Source organism: Caretta caretta, chromosome 7, assembly GCF_965140235.1.
Source record: "Caretta caretta isolate rCarCar2 chromosome 7, rCarCar1.hap1, whole genome shotgun sequence".
Lineage (NCBI taxonomy): Eukaryota > Metazoa > Chordata > Testudines > Cheloniidae > Caretta > Caretta caretta.
The window spans coordinates 120,509,549-120,530,932 of NC_134212.1; the positions used below are offsets into that span (position 1 = coordinate 120,509,549).

At 48.7% G+C, this 21,384-nt stretch overlaps 1 protein-coding gene across 5 annotated transcripts in view; it reads left to right on the forward strand.

The window, feature by feature from the left end:
• Nucleotides 1-11,608, forward strand: part of ITPRIP (inositol 1,4,5-trisphosphate receptor interacting protein) — a 38,368-nt gene extending 26,760 nt beyond the window's left edge. For 3 of the 5 annotated variants that reach the window (XM_048856276.2, XM_048856275.2, XM_075131085.1), the window contains exon 2: nucleotides 5,822-11,608. In XM_048856276.2, the coding sequence (XP_048712233.2) occupies nucleotides 5,835-7,487 (1,653 nt within the window). In that variant the 5' untranslated portion in view covers nucleotides 5,822-5,834 and the 3' untranslated portion in view covers nucleotides 7,488-11,608. The remainder of the gene's footprint in view (nucleotides 1-5,821) is intronic. The other 2 variants (XR_012669438.1, XR_012669439.1) reach the window with 2 other exon arrangements.
• Nucleotides 11,609-21,384: the final 9,776 nt, after the last annotated feature.

Here is a 21,384-nt window from a genome sequence, read left to right on the forward strand (position 1 = left end):
TAGTTCTGCTGCAGCTTCGCCAAACTATGAGCAGCAGCAGAGGCACTGGAAGGAGATGATAGTAGACTCAGGAAGACAGCATTGAAGTAGTTAATACTCAGATCACCTACAGAGACATTTTTTCTTTGCAACCCATAAGAGCTAGAACTTCTACGTATTTTTTTTTTTTTTTTTTTTTTTAATGAAAGCTTAGATTGTGTGGGTCCAATCACTCACTAGGGCCATGGACAAATGGTTCCATCCTCCCCTGCCCTCCAAATGTGTCATTAATACTTAGGTTTATTCATAGGTTTTTAAGGCCACAAGGGATCACTGTGATCACTTGGTCTGACCTCTTGCATAACAAAGGCCACAGAACTTCGCTGAATTAATTCCTGTTTGAGCTACAGCAGATCTCTTAGAGCAGAGGTTTTCAAAGTGTGTGGGACGTTTTCAGAGGGGTGCACGGAGCTGACTGGGCCAGGCTGAAGGCCTGGGATGAGGATGGGGGAAGCAGATGGGGCTCTGTGTAGGTGGTCTCAACTGCCGGAACCAGGTTCCCTGCCCATCTTGCTCACCCACTACCACAAATACAGCAGCCTTCAAAGCAGCACCGTGGGAGCTGAAGGCAGCATAGTGGGAATACTGACCAATATTGACCAATAAGCAGCAAAATGCTTGGCTGCCTTTGTGCAAGAGCTAAGTATCACAACATTACCCACAAAAAGCTACATTAAAAGAACATTATTATGGTTGCAAAGTCAACCACTCAAAAGTTAGGAAATGCCGGAGTTGAGGTTGTCTGTGTAATCTTAATTTGACACCTCCTGAGCCCCTTGCACATATGCATTGTGATACAGTGTTGTGTTAGATGATATCCCCCTGGTTTTTTCCCCACAGGATCCCTGCCTCATTCAGTTCTCTGGACTGAGAATGAACTGGGGTTGTACAGTGAAGGAGGCTGTTGTCTGGAAGACCTCTGCCTCATTTGTTGCAGTGGTAGATTGTCGTGCTCTGTGTGGACCAGCGCTAGAGGGGGCTGAGACACACACTTTGCCAGTGGGCTTCACAGATATCTGCAGAGAGTAGAGGAGCAGTGAGACTCAGGATTCCTGGCTTCCATTCTGCCTCTTCCATCCCCCACCCCCAATCTTGACCTCTTCTGCCCTGCCCCTCCAACCTGCCCCTGTCGTTTCCCTTGCCCAGCCCCATTCTCCTTGGCTGCCTAATGCCAGTCTCTGCTTCTCATCAGTCTCCCACAAGTTCACCCCTCTGCGGCTCCTCGTCCAATCTCTTATCCCAATTGGGTCCCAGTCCTAGTCTCCCCCCCCCCACCCTTGTCCTGCCTCCCGCCCGGGCTCCTTGTTGCAGGCTTTTTGCCCACCCAGTGCCCATCCTGCTCAGACTCTAGCTCCTTGTCAGATCTGTCTTTCCATTCTCCACCTTTGTTTCTAGTCCCAGTTCCCCTCCCATCCCAGACTCCTTGTCCCAAACTACTCCTTCCACCACCCCCAGTCTAGCTCTTCTCCCCTCTGTGTTCAAATCAGATGGTTTCCCCCATACTGCCTAGGAGTGGGGGGAGATGTCATTGACCGCACAGGAGAGAGGTTTCCTCCTGCTCTTTCTTTTGGTGCCTGGCTTCACCCTGGCCTGGAGCAGCCACTACAGGGAAAGTCTGGCTTTCCCCACTGTCGCCCTGGTTTGGAGGGTGCTCTGTCACTCTGTGGGGATGGCGCATGAGCAGTCTGGGCATACGCAGGCACTGTGAGGGGCTGGAGCACGCTCAGTCACTCTGGGAGGCTGGCACATGTAGGGTCTGGTCATAGTGGGAGCTGAAAGAGACTTGTGCATGCTCAGCGAGGACAAAACTTGTGGACATTTTAGCTGTTAAGCTCTAAGAAGCCTCTGCTCTGCAAACTCCCAGGGGAAGTGGGGTTTTTTTCCCCCCCAACGGCTTGTAACTTGACTAAATTTGGCAGATTTTCATAGGGCTGAAAAAGGCTCAAAGCTGCTCCTTGCTAAATGTCAAGTCCCTGCTACAAAGCATGGGAGCACTTAGAGCTGTTTAAAAAAAAAAAAAGTCACCAGAAGGTTTTTTTTTTTTTTTTTCCTTAACATGAACAAAACAAGGTATTTTTCCCTAGCCTCGTTCTCAACAATGGCTGGACTGTTTTGGCTGAAACGCTCTCTCAAAAAATGAAACAGCCTGGATCAAACACTCGTTACAGGAAATTTCAGCCCAAACAGTTAACACTTGGCAAAGGGATAAGCAACTGAAAACAGGGTCTTGTAATGAGAAGGCAGGCTGGACAAACTTAAAAGGTAGTGCTACCAGGCCAGCCCCCCTGTATCTTATCTCTCTCTCTCACTCACACGCACACTCTGAAGCTGCATTGGATGAGATCTGGGAATGGAATGTTCCTAGTAGCCGGTATCAGAGCTGGTCCCCTGCCCACCTCAGTCTGGAGGGACTGAAACCGACTAAGCCCTCGCTGCAGTAGAAAGTTGTCCTGTGTTTAATTATGCTGGTGTAGGTAACGCAGTACAATCCCCGCTCGTGTGGATGCAGTATAACGTATAAAGATGTTTTGCACTGGTATGGCTATTTCTGCTGTAAGGCACCTTTTTATACTGGTAGAACTCGACCCATCCTGGTAGAACTGAATCTATACTAGGCTTGTCCTGATAGAGCAATGTCGGTTTTAAAAAAAAAAAAAAAATCACTCTTCCAACCGTAGCCCAGCCCCTACTGAGGATCTGAAGGCAGAAGTATGGCCTCTGGCACCCTGTCATGTGTTCTGTTTTTTTTTTAATCTCTAAATGTACACACAGTTCTGCAAAAGCACAGTGCCGAGGAAAGGAACTCGGCAGCATTTCCTGCCTTTCCTTCGCAAACTGATAAAAAGCGTTTGAGACATGGGCGGGGGGGGGGACGACCCAGCTTATTTTTAAACCGCACCAGGGCGTGAGTCTCATGGTGTCACTGCGCCTCCTGGACTTGCCGCTGTTTTACAAAATGATGAGTTCATGGTAGATGCAAAAAATGAGAAACAATTGGGATTTCCAGTCTTCTCTAGATGAAATTTGTATGTGTGTGGAGTGGGAGGGATGGCTGAAAAACACTGGGAATGAATGTAATGGTTGTGAAGGGGAGGGACTCTTAGCATTGTCTTGAGCATTGCGTGAGCTTCCCTTCTGCAGTTCTGCCAATGCCCCTCCGTCCTGATTTGCTCTCCCCTCCCTTGCTATTCCTATCCCAGCCCTCTCTTGAGCAGAGGCTACCACTTATGGATAAATATATACCATCTATTGTTGTTTCCACCACACTGGTGCTCTGGAAATACAAGGAGGCACGGTGCTTACAGTCTAAGTTAGTCACTAATTATGTGGTGCCCTGGGGAAATACATGAATGGAAAGTAGAACAAGAAACCACTGAACACATTTTCAGTGACTTTTCTGTTAAGGCAATATATGATCTTGAGAGGGGTAAGGGTAGTGTGCACTAACCCAATATAGCACCTAGCTCCACGTCATGATGCCGAAATTAACGGTGGTCTCAGTGGGAGCCAGGATACAGTAGCCTGACAGCTGACAATATTGGAACAGTGCCTTCATAGTAAAAGATGGTATCCTCTTAGTATGTATAATATCCTCATGTGGAAGGGCAAGGGGCTACCTTTTATGGTGACACCATATTGTCTCATGACTTGTTGTGCTGTAATGAACTGGCTGGTATGTCTATGAATGTCTATTCCCTACTGGAGAAGTGCTCAGCTGTGTGTCATATGCCCCATACTGCTAACCTAATGGTGAGTCTCCTTACGTTCAAATGTTGGCCTGTGTTTCTGGAGCAGGAGGATTGGAGTTCTAGTCTCTCTGCTGTCATAAGGCACTGAGTAGTAAGCAGGGGCAGCACAGCCCCACAACCATAAATTCCTAGGTGGCATGGATTTGTTACAATATGACCTGAGAAAACCAAGAAGATTGTCAGCTTGTGAATTTGTACTACAGACAAGACAGCCTCTCATACCGTGTAACATGCTACCTACCATTATTGCCCAGAAGCTACAGCAATGGGATCATCATAATACCTACTTAGGATCCACCCCACCCCAATAGTATACATTAGTTAGTTAAGAAGTATTTACTTTGGTTCTGGCTGGCTTTCATTGTATTGTATTAATGTACCTTTATTCTCATAGCAGAGTCTCTTCTTTTTCCCAGATGCATACCTCTTGTGTCTCGCACGTCCACACATACCATGGGTCTGTTGCATCCAAATGTTCCACCAGAAACTAAAAAAAACCAACACCGTACTCTTCTCTAGTCCTCTTGGATTCCCTGTTGTGTTAAGGCCCAGGGGTAATACTTGGCAAACAAGGAGACCTTTAGAGCTAGTGACTTCCTAGCACCATGGAGAGAAGAGGGAGATCAATCTCCAATCAAAGGAAATGCTACCCCTAAATACCCAAAGAACTCCTCCTAATTCATGCTGGCTAGGACTCTGGGAGTTTCACTCAGTGTTGGGTAGATGCCCAGGCAATAGGATTGTGCCCAGCAAAGCTGGGAGTTAATTTCTTTAATATCATCAGCTCCCAGGAACCCCTGGGGCGCTAAACACTCATTCGTTTGCAGACCCAATGCATTATGGTAGCCGTTACAAATAAAGCCTCCCAAAACACTGTGAAGCTGTCACCCCAGCCAAGACTGGGTGAAGGGGGTGTCAGGTGGCGACTGTTGCTGCATGTAAACCGAGTGGTACACATTTGGCAGTAGAACAGCATGCCCCAGACCCTTCAGAATAGAGCCGGTTGACTTGGACTGCAGCTCTGAGGAAGAAGTGTTTGATGTTTGTTCGGACCTGGCAGGGATGTTTTCCAATGTATCGTTCAGTAATAGATCAGCAGGTGCCAAAATTAAACTGCATGATGTATTTAACACCATCCCTCTCTGGGTGTGAGGAACCTGCCCCTCCCCACCCCCGAGCTGCAGACTCACCCGCCCTACCTTCTTCTAAATGCTACCGTGTTGTGGCAGCCACTACACTGGGACGGACGTGCCCCAGCATGATCTCGGCTGTGCAGTGACGCCGTGATACTTTGAAGGAGCGGGAAGCGACTTGGGATGTGCCTCCCGCCCAGAGGCACAAAACCGTGCAACCATGTTCCCACCCCACGTGTGAATGAGCAGCACTGATTGTAGAGATAGTAGGGTTGGATTTAGGCAATGTGAGGCTCTAGGCATGCCCTGCACAAAGGATATCCTTGCCGCCCCCCCATATCATGACCATTCCCCTTCTCTATGGTCCCACCCACCTGCATTGTGCCTCTGTCCCTTCTTAGGGTGGCAATGGTCAACTGCACAAGACTGCGGGGGAGGAGGGAGAGATTTCCAGCCCTCCTTTCAGCCTGCCCACTGTTCTCTGCCTTCAGGTGGGCCAGGGTGTGTTCAGAGAAGGGGAAGACCGCCTCCGCCCACCCGTGGGGGTCGGGGGGGCAGGGAGAGCTTTCCAACAGAGTCACAATGGAGTGACAGCAGTGAAAGCGTCGTCCTCTGGCTCCAAAGGATAGCAGAGCTGTGGACAACTCTGGGAATCCACACACGCTTACCTGCCTCCTCTCTAAGCCTCTGTCTAGGAGTTCACAAACAAGTGCCTGTGTCTAAGAGGTCCTTGCCAGGGTGTCCCAAAGACCCTGTGTCAGATATTTAGCTGGAGCAAGGAGAAAGGGCTTGACCACGTTAGACAAAATCACTGACCTTATTTCACTACTCCTCTGACCGTGGGTGGAGGCTGAAATATCTGACACTGACAGTGGGTTTTTCTGCTCCTCTCTCTTGCAGGGAAGGAATCGCCATGCCAGCAGGGATCTTCCGGGTGTGTCTGGTGGTGATTACGGCCATCGTCAACCACCCACTCCTCTTCCCCAAAGAGAATGCCACCGTTCCTGAGTACGCTGAGGACATCATCCAGAAGATGAAGGTGCATGAGGAGAACCTCCGGCTGGAGCAGCTGCGTTTGGAGCAAGAGATTGCCAGACAGGAGGCCACGCTGAAGACTTTGGAAAAGGCCACGGAGACGGAGGAACAGAACAACAAGGAACCCCTCCCCTGGGACTTGTGGAGCGCCATGTCCATGGTCATCTTCCTGCTGATCGAGCTCTGGAGGCAGGATTACCAAGATGGGAACTGGCAGGAGTCAGCCTGTGAGGAGGACGACATGGCCGTTCTCGGGAAAGCATTCAAGGGCGTGGCCCTCCCAGACAAAGCCGCGTTGGCCAACTTCTACGAGAGGTGTATCCTGGGTGCCACCGGTGACATGGCTAGGAAGCGAGAGTTGGTGGAAGGCTTTGCAGACGACTTGCTGGAGGCCCTGAGGAGCGTGTGTAACCGAGACGCCGACATGGAAGTGGAGGAGTCCATAGGGGTGGGGAGCATGTACGAAAACTGGAGGGTGCACAAGCCTTTGGTTTGCGACTTGATCGTCCCTTTCACACCCCCAGAGCCATACTGTTTCCGATCCCAGACCTGGTGCTCAAGGGAGTCAGTCCCACCGGACAAACAAGGCTACGGCACCATAAAAGTCTGCAGGGCAGATGAGGATGCAGCAGGTTGCATCTGTGGCAAGACTAAGCTGGGGGAAGACATGCTGTGCCTCCTCCATAGCCAAACCAACCAGACCACGCGCAGTGGTGAGATGGAGGATCTGCTGTGCTGCAAGAACACCCAGTATCTGGATGCTGACCAGGTCATGAAGTGGTTCCAGATTGCGATCACCAAGTCCTGGAACAAAATCTCCCACAAATATGAATTCGACCTCACCTTCAACCTCTTGGACTCACCGGGAGCCCTGAAGATAAAGTTCAGGTCTGGGAAGTCCATTGCCTTTCACCTTACCCCTGTGGTACAGTGTGAAGACTCGGATGCCTATTTCATCTCCCATTTCCCCCGCAGCAGCCTAATGGCTGATCCTGTCGCCAGTACTGACTGGTTTGTTACTTTTGCCGTGTACGAGAGGAGGTTCATCCACTCCATCTCCAAAAAGCTGCCTGCCAGTGCCTGCCACCTCAGCTGCCTTCAGATCCTCTCCTTCCTTCATGGAAAGCAGTGTAGCTTAACAGGTCCCAGCAGCCTCACCAACTACCACCTGAAGACGGTGATGCTGCATTTACTGCAGACCCGGCCCTATCAGGACTGGGCCTCTGAGAACCTGGAGGTCAGGCTGCAAGACATGCTGAAGTTCCTGGAGAAAAGCCTGCAGGAAAAGAAGCTCTGCCACTTCTTCATTGGAAACCGGAAGGTGCCCGAGGTGCTGAACTTCCCAGTGGTGTTCCAGAAGGCAGAGCCACTCAACCTTTTCCGTCCGTTTGTTCTGCACAGGGACGCTTACAGAAAGACAGTGGACACGTTTCATGAGATGCTGAAGAACGCATCCGCACTGATAAACGAGTACACCGTGCACATTCCCTCCGTGGGACATACAAACATGCTCCACAAAGAATCCCTTTAGCAGGACCAGCGGAGAAATGCTCTTCCACCAAGCACAAGTCCTTGGGGCATCGCAGAAACCTCTTGCGGGCAGTTGACTTCAGCGGGAGAGACTCTCGCCTTTCATGGAAACCAGTGCAGGCCCTGGTTTCTACAGAGTGGGAGGGGAAGAAAGAAGGGGAGAAACTGAAAGATTTATGCTGTCAAAGTGTCCCTCCACTCCACCAATGGGTTGGCTGGTTTGTTTTTTCCCATTGTGCACCAGTCCCTGTGGTGGTGACAAGCAACAGACAGGACTAATCTTTTCAGGGGTTGCAATGCAAATATTGGGGGTTATTCAAAATCTCTAATCAAATATTTAGTTTGTTTTTAAAGGAGGAGGAAGGGAAGGGGATGAGAGGGAAACTAAGGTGGCTCCCACAAAAAATAATGTTGCAAATGAGACCTCCTGCTTGTAAAAAGCAACAGCCCTGTGATTGCAGCTTGGAAGTTTAGTAACAGCTGATTTTTCTGCGTGTGTGTGGTGGGGTTAAAACCCAGACCCTGCAGATTAATTTCAATCCCCCACGTAGCAGCAGAGAAAGCGGCATTGAAATCAACCATAGTTTTTTAAACTAATGGAAATTCAAGTTGCAAAAGTGCCCACTTAGTAGGACTTTCAGCTGCAGCTAAACAACCTCTTCCCCTTTCCTCCCCCACCCAAATACACACTTCCTGTACCTTGCAAAATCCTTCTCGCTTGGGAAGCATACCGGAGACGGGGGGCAGGATGCATTTGTGATACAATATAATTAGTCTCTTTCATTATCATCCCGGTAAAGGGCAGGGCAGTGGACTTACTGCCTGGGTGAACATATGGTGAGGACAGTGTCCCAGTGCTGTTCTGAAGAACACAATTGAGCATTCTTTTGATGTTAGCAAGACAGACACAAACAGAGCAGATTCCTAAGGGACAAACTGTGTTTTCCAGTTAAGCAGCTGATGTGTGTGTGTGTAGAGGAACCCACTGATGCCTCTGTGAAATAAGCCCAGATATAACAGTCTTCTAGCAAGGTAGATATTAACCTCGCAACCTAGTATGAGTAATCTAGTACATTTTTTTTTTTTTTTATCCTACCCAGGCAGGCAGGCAGAACAGCTATGGCTAAGGAAGAGAGTGGTGCACATGGGCGACTGGCCAACAGGAGCTTTAAAGCTGGATGTGGCAAACTCTTAGCTTCCATAGTAGAACTGCTGTCTTGTCCCTCCTCCTAAACACCCCCCGGAAGGTCTCTATCTGCATCCAGACAAGACTGCCTCCAGTCCTCCTAAATGCTGCTGTTTTGATAAGTTGCTTTTAGGAGTCTCAGCTGGAGGGAGATGAGACCCACAGCCCTCTGGGACCAAAGCATGGTGAATTTACAGCCTCTTCCAAGCTTCAAGCAACCACAGGAGAGCTAGAGTCTGAGGATCAAGTCTTGACTTCTAAATCTGGTGGGCTTTAAATAATTTTGTATTTTGAGGCTAGGGCTCTTGTCTTGACTGTACACATCACGTGGCTCTCTTTTTAGAAGAGGGGGGAATACTGTCCTTGATGGCTGCCTAGACAGCACCGGTGATGCCACCTTACAGCAGGTGCTCTAACCCACTCAACTTAGTTAAGGCACATCTGGAAAGTAGATTTGATCCCATCTCATTGAGAGTGACACCCTCTGGCAATAGACGAATTATCCAGCCTGCTGCTGAGAGCGAACCTTGGAGAGAAGGTTTCCCTTTCCAGGAGGAACCATTATCCCGCCCTTGAGGATAGATGCCCAAATCCACCCTTCCAGTGGAAAGAGGTCCTGATGTACAAAGGCAGAGGGCATAAGTCAAGAACTTGGGGGGCAGGGTGGTCAATGTTGCTTCTGTGACGAGCTTGCAGACAGCCTCAGGTGATACAAAGTGAGCCATACCCTAGGGCAGGGGTTGAGGGTTATTAGGTAACCACCCTGGTTTTATCTGTAACTTTACCTATGACATTACAAGTGTTTTGGATCAGAAAGTGACTTCTGCATTGTTCAGGAAGGGGGAAAGAAGAGAAAAGAGCAGGGCTATTGGTTAATGGCTGCGGCTACCACTTGAGAAGTGAAGTTGATGGTCTCCACGCCAAATTCTGGCAGCTCTCTGTCTGCATCCCCAAACCACCACATACCAGTGGTGGTCATTTTTTCAGGAGAACAAGAAGACTGGAGTGACAGCACATGTCTGGCTGCTGTAGGTCGGGCGTGAGGGAGCAAGTGCTATTGGGCTTTGGCTTTTATCAGCACAAACCATTAAACAGTGATGCGTAATCAAAGGACAGTCACAACGGACAACTTGGATACAATAAGCAAAAATATAAGGAAGGGTTTAGAGAGCAATAGGGACTTGTAGATACATCAGAAGCTCTGTGGAACATTTTAAAATGAAAGTAATGTGCCTCTGGCAGCGGCTGAGTTCCCAGTGCATTGTATGGTGTCCTCACCAGCCCTATTTTTACACAGACCTATCACGTGCAGGATCTGGTGAGGCAGCTGTGACTTAAGTCCCTCCTCAGTGGGTTATTATTACCGCTAGAGAGAAGTGAAACTCTGTTTGACGTTTCCTGTGAGGAGTCTGAATTTAGCATATCAGAAGCACAGAAAGAAATCCATGACCCAGGTGACACAGGAAATGACATGTTATGGACCAAAAAAAAATTGATACAAGAAATGGGGGTGCGGGGGGTAGGGATAAGGGAGAGAACAAGGCCATTTTAAAACATCTCTCATTTCCCTTGTGTAAAGTGTCAGAGCAAACCCACTTGAAAGCCAGCACGGATGTCTCAACTGTAATTCAGCTCTTGGTGGTTTTTGGGAGGGCTTTTAAAGTTGAGTTTGCAACCATATGCCGGCAATGGGGAAGCAGAACTTTACAAATTACCCTATATTAGCTACATGTGAAGCAATAGCAGGGACTTTCTGGATTTATCTGATTGCTTTGCTAAGGCTGCTTAAACATGAGGTGCTTACTTTGCCGAGGTGGGCATCTTAAAGATGTTTACTGCAAATTCAGGCTAGGAAGGACCCTGCAGATGCCCCTCCCCGTGGGGGAAGCACTCTGTATTCACACAGCATGTTTTGGCAAACCTTGTGCAAGTGATCTCCTTCATAAGCTGTATGGTGCAGCTCTGAGGGCTTGAACCACTGGAGGATGGGTGTACTTTGCGTCTCAGGTGATCAGATCTTAAATGTGGTAGCAAGAAGAGGTACAAGGGGCAGGCCAGACATCATCCTGCAGAGATCCCCTTCTCATGCTGGGGTATTGCTGTTGCTATTTATTTGCTGGGAGAACTTTGTCACAAGGGGCTAGGGTTTGTTCTCCTGGAGTCTAACTGCCTCCCTGACCCCAGATTTATTGCTTTCATCTTCTACTGCAGGCTTTACGAAGGTGGGGGAAGTGATACAGCCATGGACCCAAAGTGCAGCCTCACCTGCAGGAAATGCCTTGTGCTGAAGCCATTATTGCTATTCAAGAGCTGAATGTCTTTTAAGAGAGTCTCTTCCATTTTGGGGGGATGGGACGGGGTTTCACTCTTCAACATGTGCCTGCCATGGGACGTGGCATCTGTGTCTCAGTTCCATGTACAGCTCTTCTGTTTCATAAAGAGAATTGAACACTTGGTCCATCATTCAAGCAGGGTGTAGTGGTTGTTCCACTTGGGCTTTTCTAATGTGTGTTAATGTACAATCTGTAAGACTTTCTGTAAGTGACAGAGAGGAAACAGCAGCTCTTACCCTGATCTTACCGGCATAGCTGCTGATCACTGACTGCTTGGTGCTGCTCATGGGACCATACATGGTCAACAGCCTTATTGATTACTTGCCTTTTTGGATACCCTTTTGTAACCTTGCTTGCTTGGAAGGGAGACTGTCCTGTCCTGTATTGTAGAGGACTAACCTGGGAGGATGGGGAACAGTACCAAAAATCTTGCAGCTCAAGCTCCCTCTTCCTTGGGCTTTTTAGAACATCCATATCCTGTTCCTTTTAAAGGATACACCAGGAAAACTTTCTGTATTAAACTGCTGCTTCTAAAGCAGCAGGTTGTTGAATTTTGTATGTATTTCTCATGCAGCTTTATTTATAATAAAAGAAGTACTAGAAGTCTTGTATGAAATCTTAAAGAAGAGAAGTGTGTGTGTGTGTGTGTGTGTTTCGTAATCTCCCATAGGCTTGCACAGTTCCCAGGGGGAGCAGCAGGTTGGAGTTTGGACGCCGTGGGCGGCATCCGCAACCCCAGTGAATAAACAGCAAAATCTGCATTGACCTCAACAGAGGTAGGAATTCACCCAATCAGTCTAAAGTCAGTTCTGGTGTAACTGGGCGTCCGTGAAGTTGCAGCCATTTATATGAGGATTCAACCCGAGCTCCTGAATTACCAGTTCTGCTGGAGGAATTCCATTCACTTTCCTGTCTGACCGGTACCTAGACAGCTCAAAACAAAGCCTCTATCTAGTGCGTACTTCGCTCAGCTCCTTCCCTTGAATTTCAGGTGAAATGGCACCTAATTCAGAAACTAACAGTGTGGTTCTCTCTGAAAGGAAAGTGCTAAACAAAAGCAGTCAACCATCCTATTTTAAATCAATAATAAGCTACATATAACAACAATTCTTAACATTTCTCTTGTGACTCCCATCCCGGACTCTCCCAAGTTCTTCACAAGCCCATAATTAAGCCTTGCACCACCTAATGAAGTAAGAATTATGATGGTGTTCTGCACTGAGCAGGTCAGGGAGTAGGATAGTCCTAGTCTCTGACCAGGGCTCTTAGGTGCTGTGGCATTACAAATAATAATGTTACTTACCCAAAGTCACAGAGCCAAGCGGTGCAGTCAAGAGTTGCGTGTTATCCTTTCCCAGCTCTCACCAATGGACAATGCTAGATGAAGAACAGGAGTGTTGTGACTTGGGTGCTGGGCTTGGGTGTTGACAACAGGCTGTGTTCTCTAGCTGAGCAGTCCCCTATGCTAGCTGTACTCTGCCACTACACGCTCTTCCAGAAGTCAGTTTCATGGACCACAGAAGAAGTTTTTCCATTATTGCTCCTGTGCCTGAGAGCTAAAGGATGGGGGCAAAATCAGCAAAAAGAGCCCTTGTGGGGAAGACTCAAAGACCCTAGGTTGATTTCTGCTCCTAGCTCTGTGTCACAGTAAAGTTAGGTTTGGGGTCAAACCGATCTCTAGTCTCATCTGAGAGGTTTCCCCCATTTCATCGATGAGGAAACGCAGCTAGAGATTGTAAGTGACTTGCCAAAGAACCTAAAGTACAGGTTGGGGCACAGTTAGGAGTCCTCTGAAGAGTAGACAAGACCCAAAAGTCCCTGGTTTGGTCTTTCTTTGTGGTGTGACTTAAATATTTGTGATGGAGCCTCTGAGGCACCCAGCAATCTTGATATGTTAGCTGACTTAAGTTCCTCTGGGGCTGAAGAGCTGAGTTCAGGTTCTCTTTCAGACAATTAAGCTACTGCAAACTGAGATCACTTTACTTCTGGATGACAGCATCCACATGGGGGGGGGAGGGTTAATGCACTTTAACTTATGTGCATTAACTTGACACCTTTAGCTGATTCATCTTAACTTTCCTGAATGCCCCCATGTAGATATGACCTCAGTGCGAATATCAAAACTTCATGGGAATAGTTTCCTTCCAGGCACCATCCTCTTTGCTGTAGAGTTAATGATTTCTCTATGTTAAGTTCTAAGCCTGTCCTCTCCTCCTCACATGTCCTCTGACCAACTTCTTGCAAAATAGAAACTACAGTGAACATATAAAACAGCCAATTCTGACTTGGTTTTTAAAAGTAATTTGAATGGAAAAATCCCCATGTCTTCCAGTTAGCAGTACTCCTTTTTATGTTCTGCCTTAAAATTATCTGAGAGAGGAGAGATGAATCCTAACTTTTGTGGTATAAAATACTTTAAAATGTTCTTAGCAGTAGGGATAAAGAGTTGAGACCTTTGAAAGGTACAGGAAGAAGGCAGAGCCGGCCAGATGCTTTTGAAACTTGCAGTGGTGGTACTGATGTTATCTAGTTTCTACGGGGAGACCAGATTAAAGTGATTTAAGCTTAAACATTAACCAAGTTCCAGACATACTCATTACTAATTGAATTTAGTTCACATAAGTCTAGATGCTAAAGATCCACACACTGCCCTTGATACCCAGCTGAAGTTTGAATGTCTCAGGCAGGATGTGGAAAACATGAAGAAGGTTCAGCAATTACAACAAAGGTCTTAGACATTCACAGCTCCTTGGGTGGGGCAAGAGTTCAACTAACTTTTACCGCCTTCTTTTTTTATGGCCAATAACATTCTATCTGAGACATAGTGTGAAACTTTTTAAGTCTTGTCATTCTCCCTCATCATACTGTCAACTGCAGCCATTTTGGCCTTAGAAATAATGCCCTGCATGCCATTGACAGCTTGGACACCGAATGGTTAAGCCTGGCTAAATAATTTTTACACGGGCAGCAGAAGTGCGTTAAGGTTAGGGTTTGATTAATCTTATTAAATTTAATAAGACTCAGGGTATGGCTACACTGCCGATGTTACAGCGCGGCTGGGGTGACCAGATGTCCTGATTTTATAGGGACAGTCCCAGTTTTGGGGTCTTTTTCTTGCGGTCTGGTCACCCTAAGCATGGCCGCGGCAGCACTGTGATGTGGGCCGTGTAGTCACACTTTATCGCCAGGGGAGAGTGGTGTTTATACTGGGGCTTTTCAGCGCTAAATCTTTTGTTGCTCGGGCTGTGTTTTTGCACGCCCCTGCACGACTAAAGTTTTTGCGCTGAAAGTGGCAGTGTAGATACAGACTTTCCCTCACTCCTTAGCCTTCTGAAAGCTCAAGTAACTTTAACAGCCAGGCAAAGAAAACATTCCTTGCCCCATCAACTATAAGGAGCTAGTTATCTTTAGCCTAATGACATTGTCTAACTCCTACTTGCCAACCTGGTGGGCCCTCGGGTTTGTAGCAAGTTATGTCCCTCTGCTCTCTTGTACATTCTCCTTCCTATGCAAGCTCCTCAGATCTAGATTGACAGGTACTTGCTACACAACCCAGCACTACAGAGAGAAAGGAGAGAACCAGAACTGTCGCTAGCTGGGTCAGCCCCAGGACATGACAGAGACAGGGTGGGAGAGGGAATATCTTTTATTGAACCAACTTCTGTTGGTGAGAGAGAGAAGCTTTCGAGCTACACCGAGCTCTTCTTCAGGTCACTGGCAGGGCAGAGAAGGCCAGCTCGCTCTGCAGAATGCTCCTAGGCCCCTGGACTAGGTGGTTTTAGAATGGGGTGTTTATATTTAGTAATACAAATGGGAGCTGCCCCTTTTAAAATAGGGTGGTGGCAAGCGACGTGGACCCATGGCAGGGGCCTTGGAGCAGCATGTGGTGCTATGGGAGGGCTTCTGAGGAGGCCGCAGCCCACCAGGGAACCCCGGGAGGGTTAGACTCCTCAAGGTTCTCCTGCAGGGACCGAGCTGCAGTGCTGAGGGTGCAAGTTTGGCAGCAGAGCAGCCACTCCAGGCAGCCGCAGGAAGTGGGCAGAGCTCTCCCCTCAGGAGCCCACCCCGTTCTTCCAGGGGAGAGAGGAGGGAGCAGAAAGAGGCCAGAAGCTCAGGGCAGTTCTGGTCCCTTCCTCCTCTCCTCTGAACAGTGGGATGGTTCCTCTGCTCCCCCGACCTTGGAGAGGCAGTAGGAGCAGAACTGATGGGGTCTGCAGGGGGCAGAATTGATTTGGGGTCAGAATTAATAGCATAGGGGACGGGGGAAGGCAGAGCTAGGGCAATGAGAGACACACACACACCACACACGCTTCAAACCACTGGGAAGGAGAAACATGGGCCCAACTAGGGCCACTCTTTTCCTCCATCCAAAACCGTGCGAGGGTGACCCCTCACCAGGCATGAGGATTCAAGCAGTGCCCCTGCTTCCAAGCCAGGCCTGGGAAAGAAAAAGCCCAGGGAGGAGCAAGCTAGACTCTCAAGGACCCACGGGAGCAGAACCACTGGCTAGAAGCCTCAGCAGGGACCAGGGGACACCTCATCTCAGACTGCTTTCTACAGGTTTGGGCCTTTCTGCCCCCTGTGGTGTTTGACTGTTTGTTCCAACCCCTTCCCTTCAAGGACCCTTTACCTAGTCTCACTCCACACCTCCTCCTCCTCCTCCTCTGGCCCGTCCCTGCCCCATCCCCCATGTCCCTCTGTTTAGCTAAATCCCCTCCCATCAGAGTCCCACCCACATAGCTTGTATTTAACAACCAGGATACTAACTTTTCCCTGCTCAGCTAGCCCCATGTTTGTAGCCCTTTACCCTTTGTCTGCCAGGTCAATTTAGTTCCATGCCCTGAAGAGCTTAGGGTTGCCAGACAGCCGGTTTTCTACCGGAACGCCTGGGCAAAGAGGGACCCTGGGGGCACCGGGCAGCACCACCGACCGGGCCGTTAAAAGTCCGGTCGGCAGTGCCGCGGGTCTAAGGCAGGCTAGTCCTTACCTGTCCTGGCCCCGTGCTGTGCCCTGGGAGTGGCCAGCAGGTCTGGCTCCTTGGCTGGGGGGCCATGAGGCTCCATGCACTGCTCTCACCCCGAGCACTGGCTCCACACTCCCATTGGCCGGGAACCGTGGCCAATGGGAGCTGGGGGGGGGGCGGCGTCTGTGGATGGTGCTTGCGGTTCCTGGCCCCCCTGCCTAGGAGCTGGACCTGCTGCTGGCCGCTTCCGTGGTGCAGCAGAAAGCCAGGAAAGACAGAGAGCCTGCCTTAGTCCCTCTGCACCGGGAGCTGCCCGAGGTAAGCCCACACCCCAACCCCCTGCCCCAACTCTCTGCCTTAGCCCTGAGCCCCACCCCCACCCCAGAGCCTCCTGCTGCACCCCAAGTCCCACATCCTTGGCCCCACCCCAGAGCCTGCACCCCCAGTACAGAGCCCGTACCCCCTCCTGCATCACCAACCCCCAGCCTCAACCCGCAGCCCCCTCCCGCACTCCGAATCCCACGGCCCCAGCCCAGAGCCCCCTCCCACATCCTGAACCCCTCATTTCTGGCCTCACCCCAGAGCCTGCATCCCCCAGTTAGAGCCCTCACTCCCTCCCGCACCCCAACCCCCGCCCCAGCCCAGTGAAAGTGAGTGAGGCTTGAGGAAAGCAAGCCACCAATGGAGGGGGAATGTAATGAGCAGGGCGTGGGGAATCAGGGAAGGGGTGGGGCCTCAAAAAGGGGCGGGACCATGGTGCTCAGTTTTGTGTGATTAGAAAGTTGGCAACCCTAACATATCTGAGAGATTTTTTTGCCTCTGAGGCAGTGGACTGAACTCACACCTAAACCAATTGGGGTTAACCAAATATTTCAGCTATTTGAAGGGAATATAGTATCTTGATCAGATAATTTGCTGTTTCTGCACCAGAGGACTTAAGTGACTGCTTTGAATTGGTGTGTAGCATTGGGAAATAGGTCCAGCTTTGGGCTAGAAGCCAACCTCTAACTGCTTTAGAAGGAAACTTAGTTTTCCCTCAAACAGCTGGTCCTGACCACTTTTGGAAACAGGATACAGAACTAAATGAACCCCTGCTTTGAGCAGTATGGCAATTCCTATGTTCCGAATAACACTTAGCCCTCAAGGTTTGAGTGAATTAAAGGATTTAATTAATTTAATTTAATTTAATTAAAGGATTTAAAACCACTGTCCCCAGAGGTGATGCTCTGAGGAAGTGCTTTCTGTTTCCAGTGTGTCCACGAGCAGTAGTATGAATCTGGAATTCATAATTTGTTTCCATTATTCTTTTTACAGTTTGAACATATGGAGTTTCTCTAACATGGAATACTGACAACATTTGAAATATTCAGGTGTGTTAAACGTTGGTAATTTGGATGCTTGTAAAATATAGGGATGTGGTAATGGCCATTTAAAAATGGTACATAAATATGAGGATTTTTATGAAGTTTTAAAAGTACTATTCTGGAATTTTTAGTCTGAAGAAAATAAAGCTCCTTAGTTTGCTTTGAAATCCTCATCAAGATTGCTCCCCAACATTCATTCTAGATATTTGGTATTCACACTTGCTTGGAATAGCTTCCTTCTAATCACCTTCTGCTTTGCAGCAGAATTAATGGCTTGTGTATTTAACTTTTAATGATCATTCTCTTATGTCAATTAGAATAACTGCAATGTTATTGTCCACAGGTTACAGAGGGGAATTGAGACACAGAGTGACCAAGCGTGAGATCCATAAAGGTACTAAGGTGCCTAAATCTTGGGTTTAAGCACCTAAGTTCTGGTTTTAGGTTCCACTACGATCCACAAAGCTCCTGCTGAACTCTGTAGATGCCTGAACTCACTTGGCGCCTGTGTGCAGCCTCTGAGAAGGTGCACTGTTGCCTTACTTTAGCTGCCCGAGTGCCTGTCTCCAGCCTGAGCCCTGAAGTGAACTATAAGCCAGGGAAGCTGAGCATTCAGCTGCTTAAATTGTGTGCTGGGCCCAGTCCTGTAGGCTAGTGGTTAGGGACAAATCCCTTATTCTCATCAGGTGGGACGGGGTGGGGAGAGGCTTGAACCAGGAGTTTCCTACATCCTGAGTACCCTAGCAACTAGGCTACAAGTCATAAGGGAGGTCCTCTTTTGCCTTCTGTCAGGCTGTTTTGTGTGAACTCACTGAGGTTCCAGTCTGGTAGGCAGTCTCTATGCATGCCTACTTGATTGGCCCCCTGCACATGACTTAGGTGGCTGAATGCCTATTTCCCCCCCATTCATGAACCACAAGCAGAGATAGATACCTCCCTACTGCCCAGACTTAGGTACCAAAAGATGAGAAAGGATCTGGGCTTAGGACAACCCTGTCTAGCTTAGGCAGCTCCCCGGCTCGTGTGCTAGCTTTGGTACCTTTCTCTACCTGTTCATTGTATAGGAGCTTAGGCACCTAACTCAGGCTTTGTGGATTCCAATTTTGTTCTAGGTTAAAAGTTAGCATCAGAATACCTAAGTGCCTTAGTGGATCCCACAACAGGTGACTTACCCAAGGACATATAGAACACCCAAGGAAGAGCAAAAAAGTTGAACCCAGATCTCCTAACCCTTCTGCCTAATTGCCTAACCAATGGGGCATCCTTCTTCTCAGTCTTAGCCCTGGTCTACACTTTAGGTAGAGTTTAGGTCGAATTTAGCAGCATTAGATTGAGTTAACCCTGCACCCGTCCACACAACGAAGCCATTTTTGTCGACTTAACAGGCTCTTAAAATCGATTTCTGTACTCCTCCCCAACGAGGGGATTAGCACTGAAATCAACATCGCCGGTTCGAATTTGGGTTCGTGTGGACTCAATTCAACCGTATTGGCCTCCGGGAGCAATCCCACAGTGCTCCATTGTGACCGCTCTGGACAGCACTCTCAACTCGGATGCACTGGCCAGGTACACAGGAAAAGCCCCACAAACTTTTGAATTTCATTTCCTGTTTGGCCACCATGGCGTGACCATGCAGAGCTCATCAGCAGAGATGACCATGGAGTCCCAGAACCACAAAAGAGCTCCAGCATGGAACGAACGGGAGGTACTGGATCTGATCGCTGTATGGGGAGAAGAATCCGTGCTATCAGAACTCAGGTCCAAAAGACGAAATGCCAAAATATTTGAAAAAATCTCCAAGGGCGTGAAGGACAGAGGCTATCACAGAGACCCACAGCAGTGCTGCATGAAACTTAAGGAGCTCAGGCAAGCCTACCAAAAAACCCAAGAGGCAAATGCCCGCTCGGGGTCAGAGCCCCAGACATGCCACTTCTATGATGAGCTGCATGCAATTCTAGGGGGTGCCCCTGCAACTACCCCACACCTGTATGTAGACTCCTGCAAGAGAGTCTCACACAACAGGGATGAGGATTTTGGGGACGAGGAAGGTAGCGCACACCAGGCAAGCGGAGAAACGATTCTCCTCGACAGCCAGGAACTGTTTATCACCCTGGAGCCAATACCCTCCCAACTCTTCTAACCCGGGCTCCCAGACCTTGAAGGCAGAGAAGGCACCTCTGGTGAGTGTACCTTTGTAAATATAATACATGGTTTAAAAGCAAGTATGTTTAATGATTAATTTGCCCTGAAGACTTGGGATGCATTCGCGGCCAGTACATCTACTGGAAAAGTCTGTTAACGTGTCTGCGGATGGGGTGGAAATCCTCCAGGGACATCTCAACGAAGCTTTCCTGGAGGTATTCCCAAAGCCTTTGCAAAAGGTTTCTGGGGAGGGCAGCCTTATTGCGTCCTTCATGGTAGGACACTTTACCATGGCAGGCCAATAGCATGTAGTCTGGAATCATTGTATAAGAAAGCATGGCAGCGTGTGATCCCGGTGTTTGCAGAGCCATTGGCCATTATCTTTGAAAACTCGTGGCGAACCGGGGAAGTCCCGGATGACTGGAAAAAGGCTAATGTAGTGCCAATCTTTAAAAAAGGGAAGAAGGAGGATCCTGGGAACTACAGGCCAGTCAGCCTCACTTCAGTCCCTGGAAAAATCATGGAGCAGGTCCTCAAAGAATCAATCCTGAAGCACTTGCATGAGAGGAAAGTGATCAGGAACAGCCAGCATGGATTCACCAAGGGAAGGTCATGCCTGACTAATCTAATTGCCTTCTATGATGAGATTACTGGTTCTGTGGATGAAGGGAAAGCAGTGGATGTATTGTTTCTTGACTTTAGCAAAGCTTTTGACACGGTCTCCCACAGTATTCTTGTCAGCAAGTTAAGGAAGTATGGGCTGGATGAATGGACTAAAAGGTGGATAGAAAGCTGGCTAGATTGTCGGGCTCAACGGGTAGTTATCAATGGCTCCATGTCTAGTTGGCAGCCGGTATCAAGTGGAGTGCCCCAAGGGTCGGTCCTGGGGCCGGTTTTGTTCAATATCTTCATAAATGATCTGGAGGATGGTGTGGATTGCACTCTCAGCAAATTTGCGGATGATACTAAACTGGGAGGAGTGGTAGATACGCTGGAGGGGAGGGATAGGATACAGAAGGACCTAGACAAATTGGAGGATTGGGCCAAAAGAAATCTGATGAGGTTCAATAAGGATAAGTGCAGGGTCCTGCACTTAGGACGGAAGAACCCAATACACAGCTACAGACTAGGGACCGAATGGCTAGGCAGCAGTTCTGCGGAAAAGGACCTAGGGGTGACAGTGGACGAGAAGCTGGATATGAGTCAGCAGTGTGCCCTTGTTGCCAAGAAGGCCAATGGCATTTTGGGATGTATAAGTAGGGGCATAGCGAGCAGATCGAGGGACGTGATCGTTCCCCTCTATTCGACATTGGTGAGGCCTCATCTGGAGTACTGTGTCCAGTTTTGGGCCCCACACTTCAAGAAGGATGTGGATAAATTGGAGAGAGTCCAGCGAAGGGCAACAAAAATGATTAGGGGTCTGGAACACATGAGTTATGAGGAGAGGCTGAGGGAGCTGGGATTGTTTAGCCTGCAGAAGAGAAGAATGAGGGGGGATTTGATAGCTGCTTTCAACTACCTGAAAGGGGGTTCCAAAGAGGATGGCTCTAGACTGTTCTCAATGGTAGCAGATGACAGAACGAGGAGTAATGGTCTCAAGCTGCAGTGGGGGAGGTTTAGATTGGATATTAGGAAAAACTTTTTCACTAAGAGGGTGGTGAAACACTGGAATGCGTTACCTAGGGAGGTGGTAGAATCTCCTTCCTTAGAGGTTTTTAAGGTCAGGCTTGACAAAGCCCTGGCTGGGATGATTTAACTGGGAATTGGTCCTGCTTTGAGCAGGGGGTTGGACTAGATGACCTTCTGGGGTCCCTTCCAACCCTTATATTCTATGATTCTATGATTCTAAGTGTGTTTGCTGGCATTCAAGCAACATCTGTTCTTTCTCTCTCTGTGTCATCCTCAGGAGA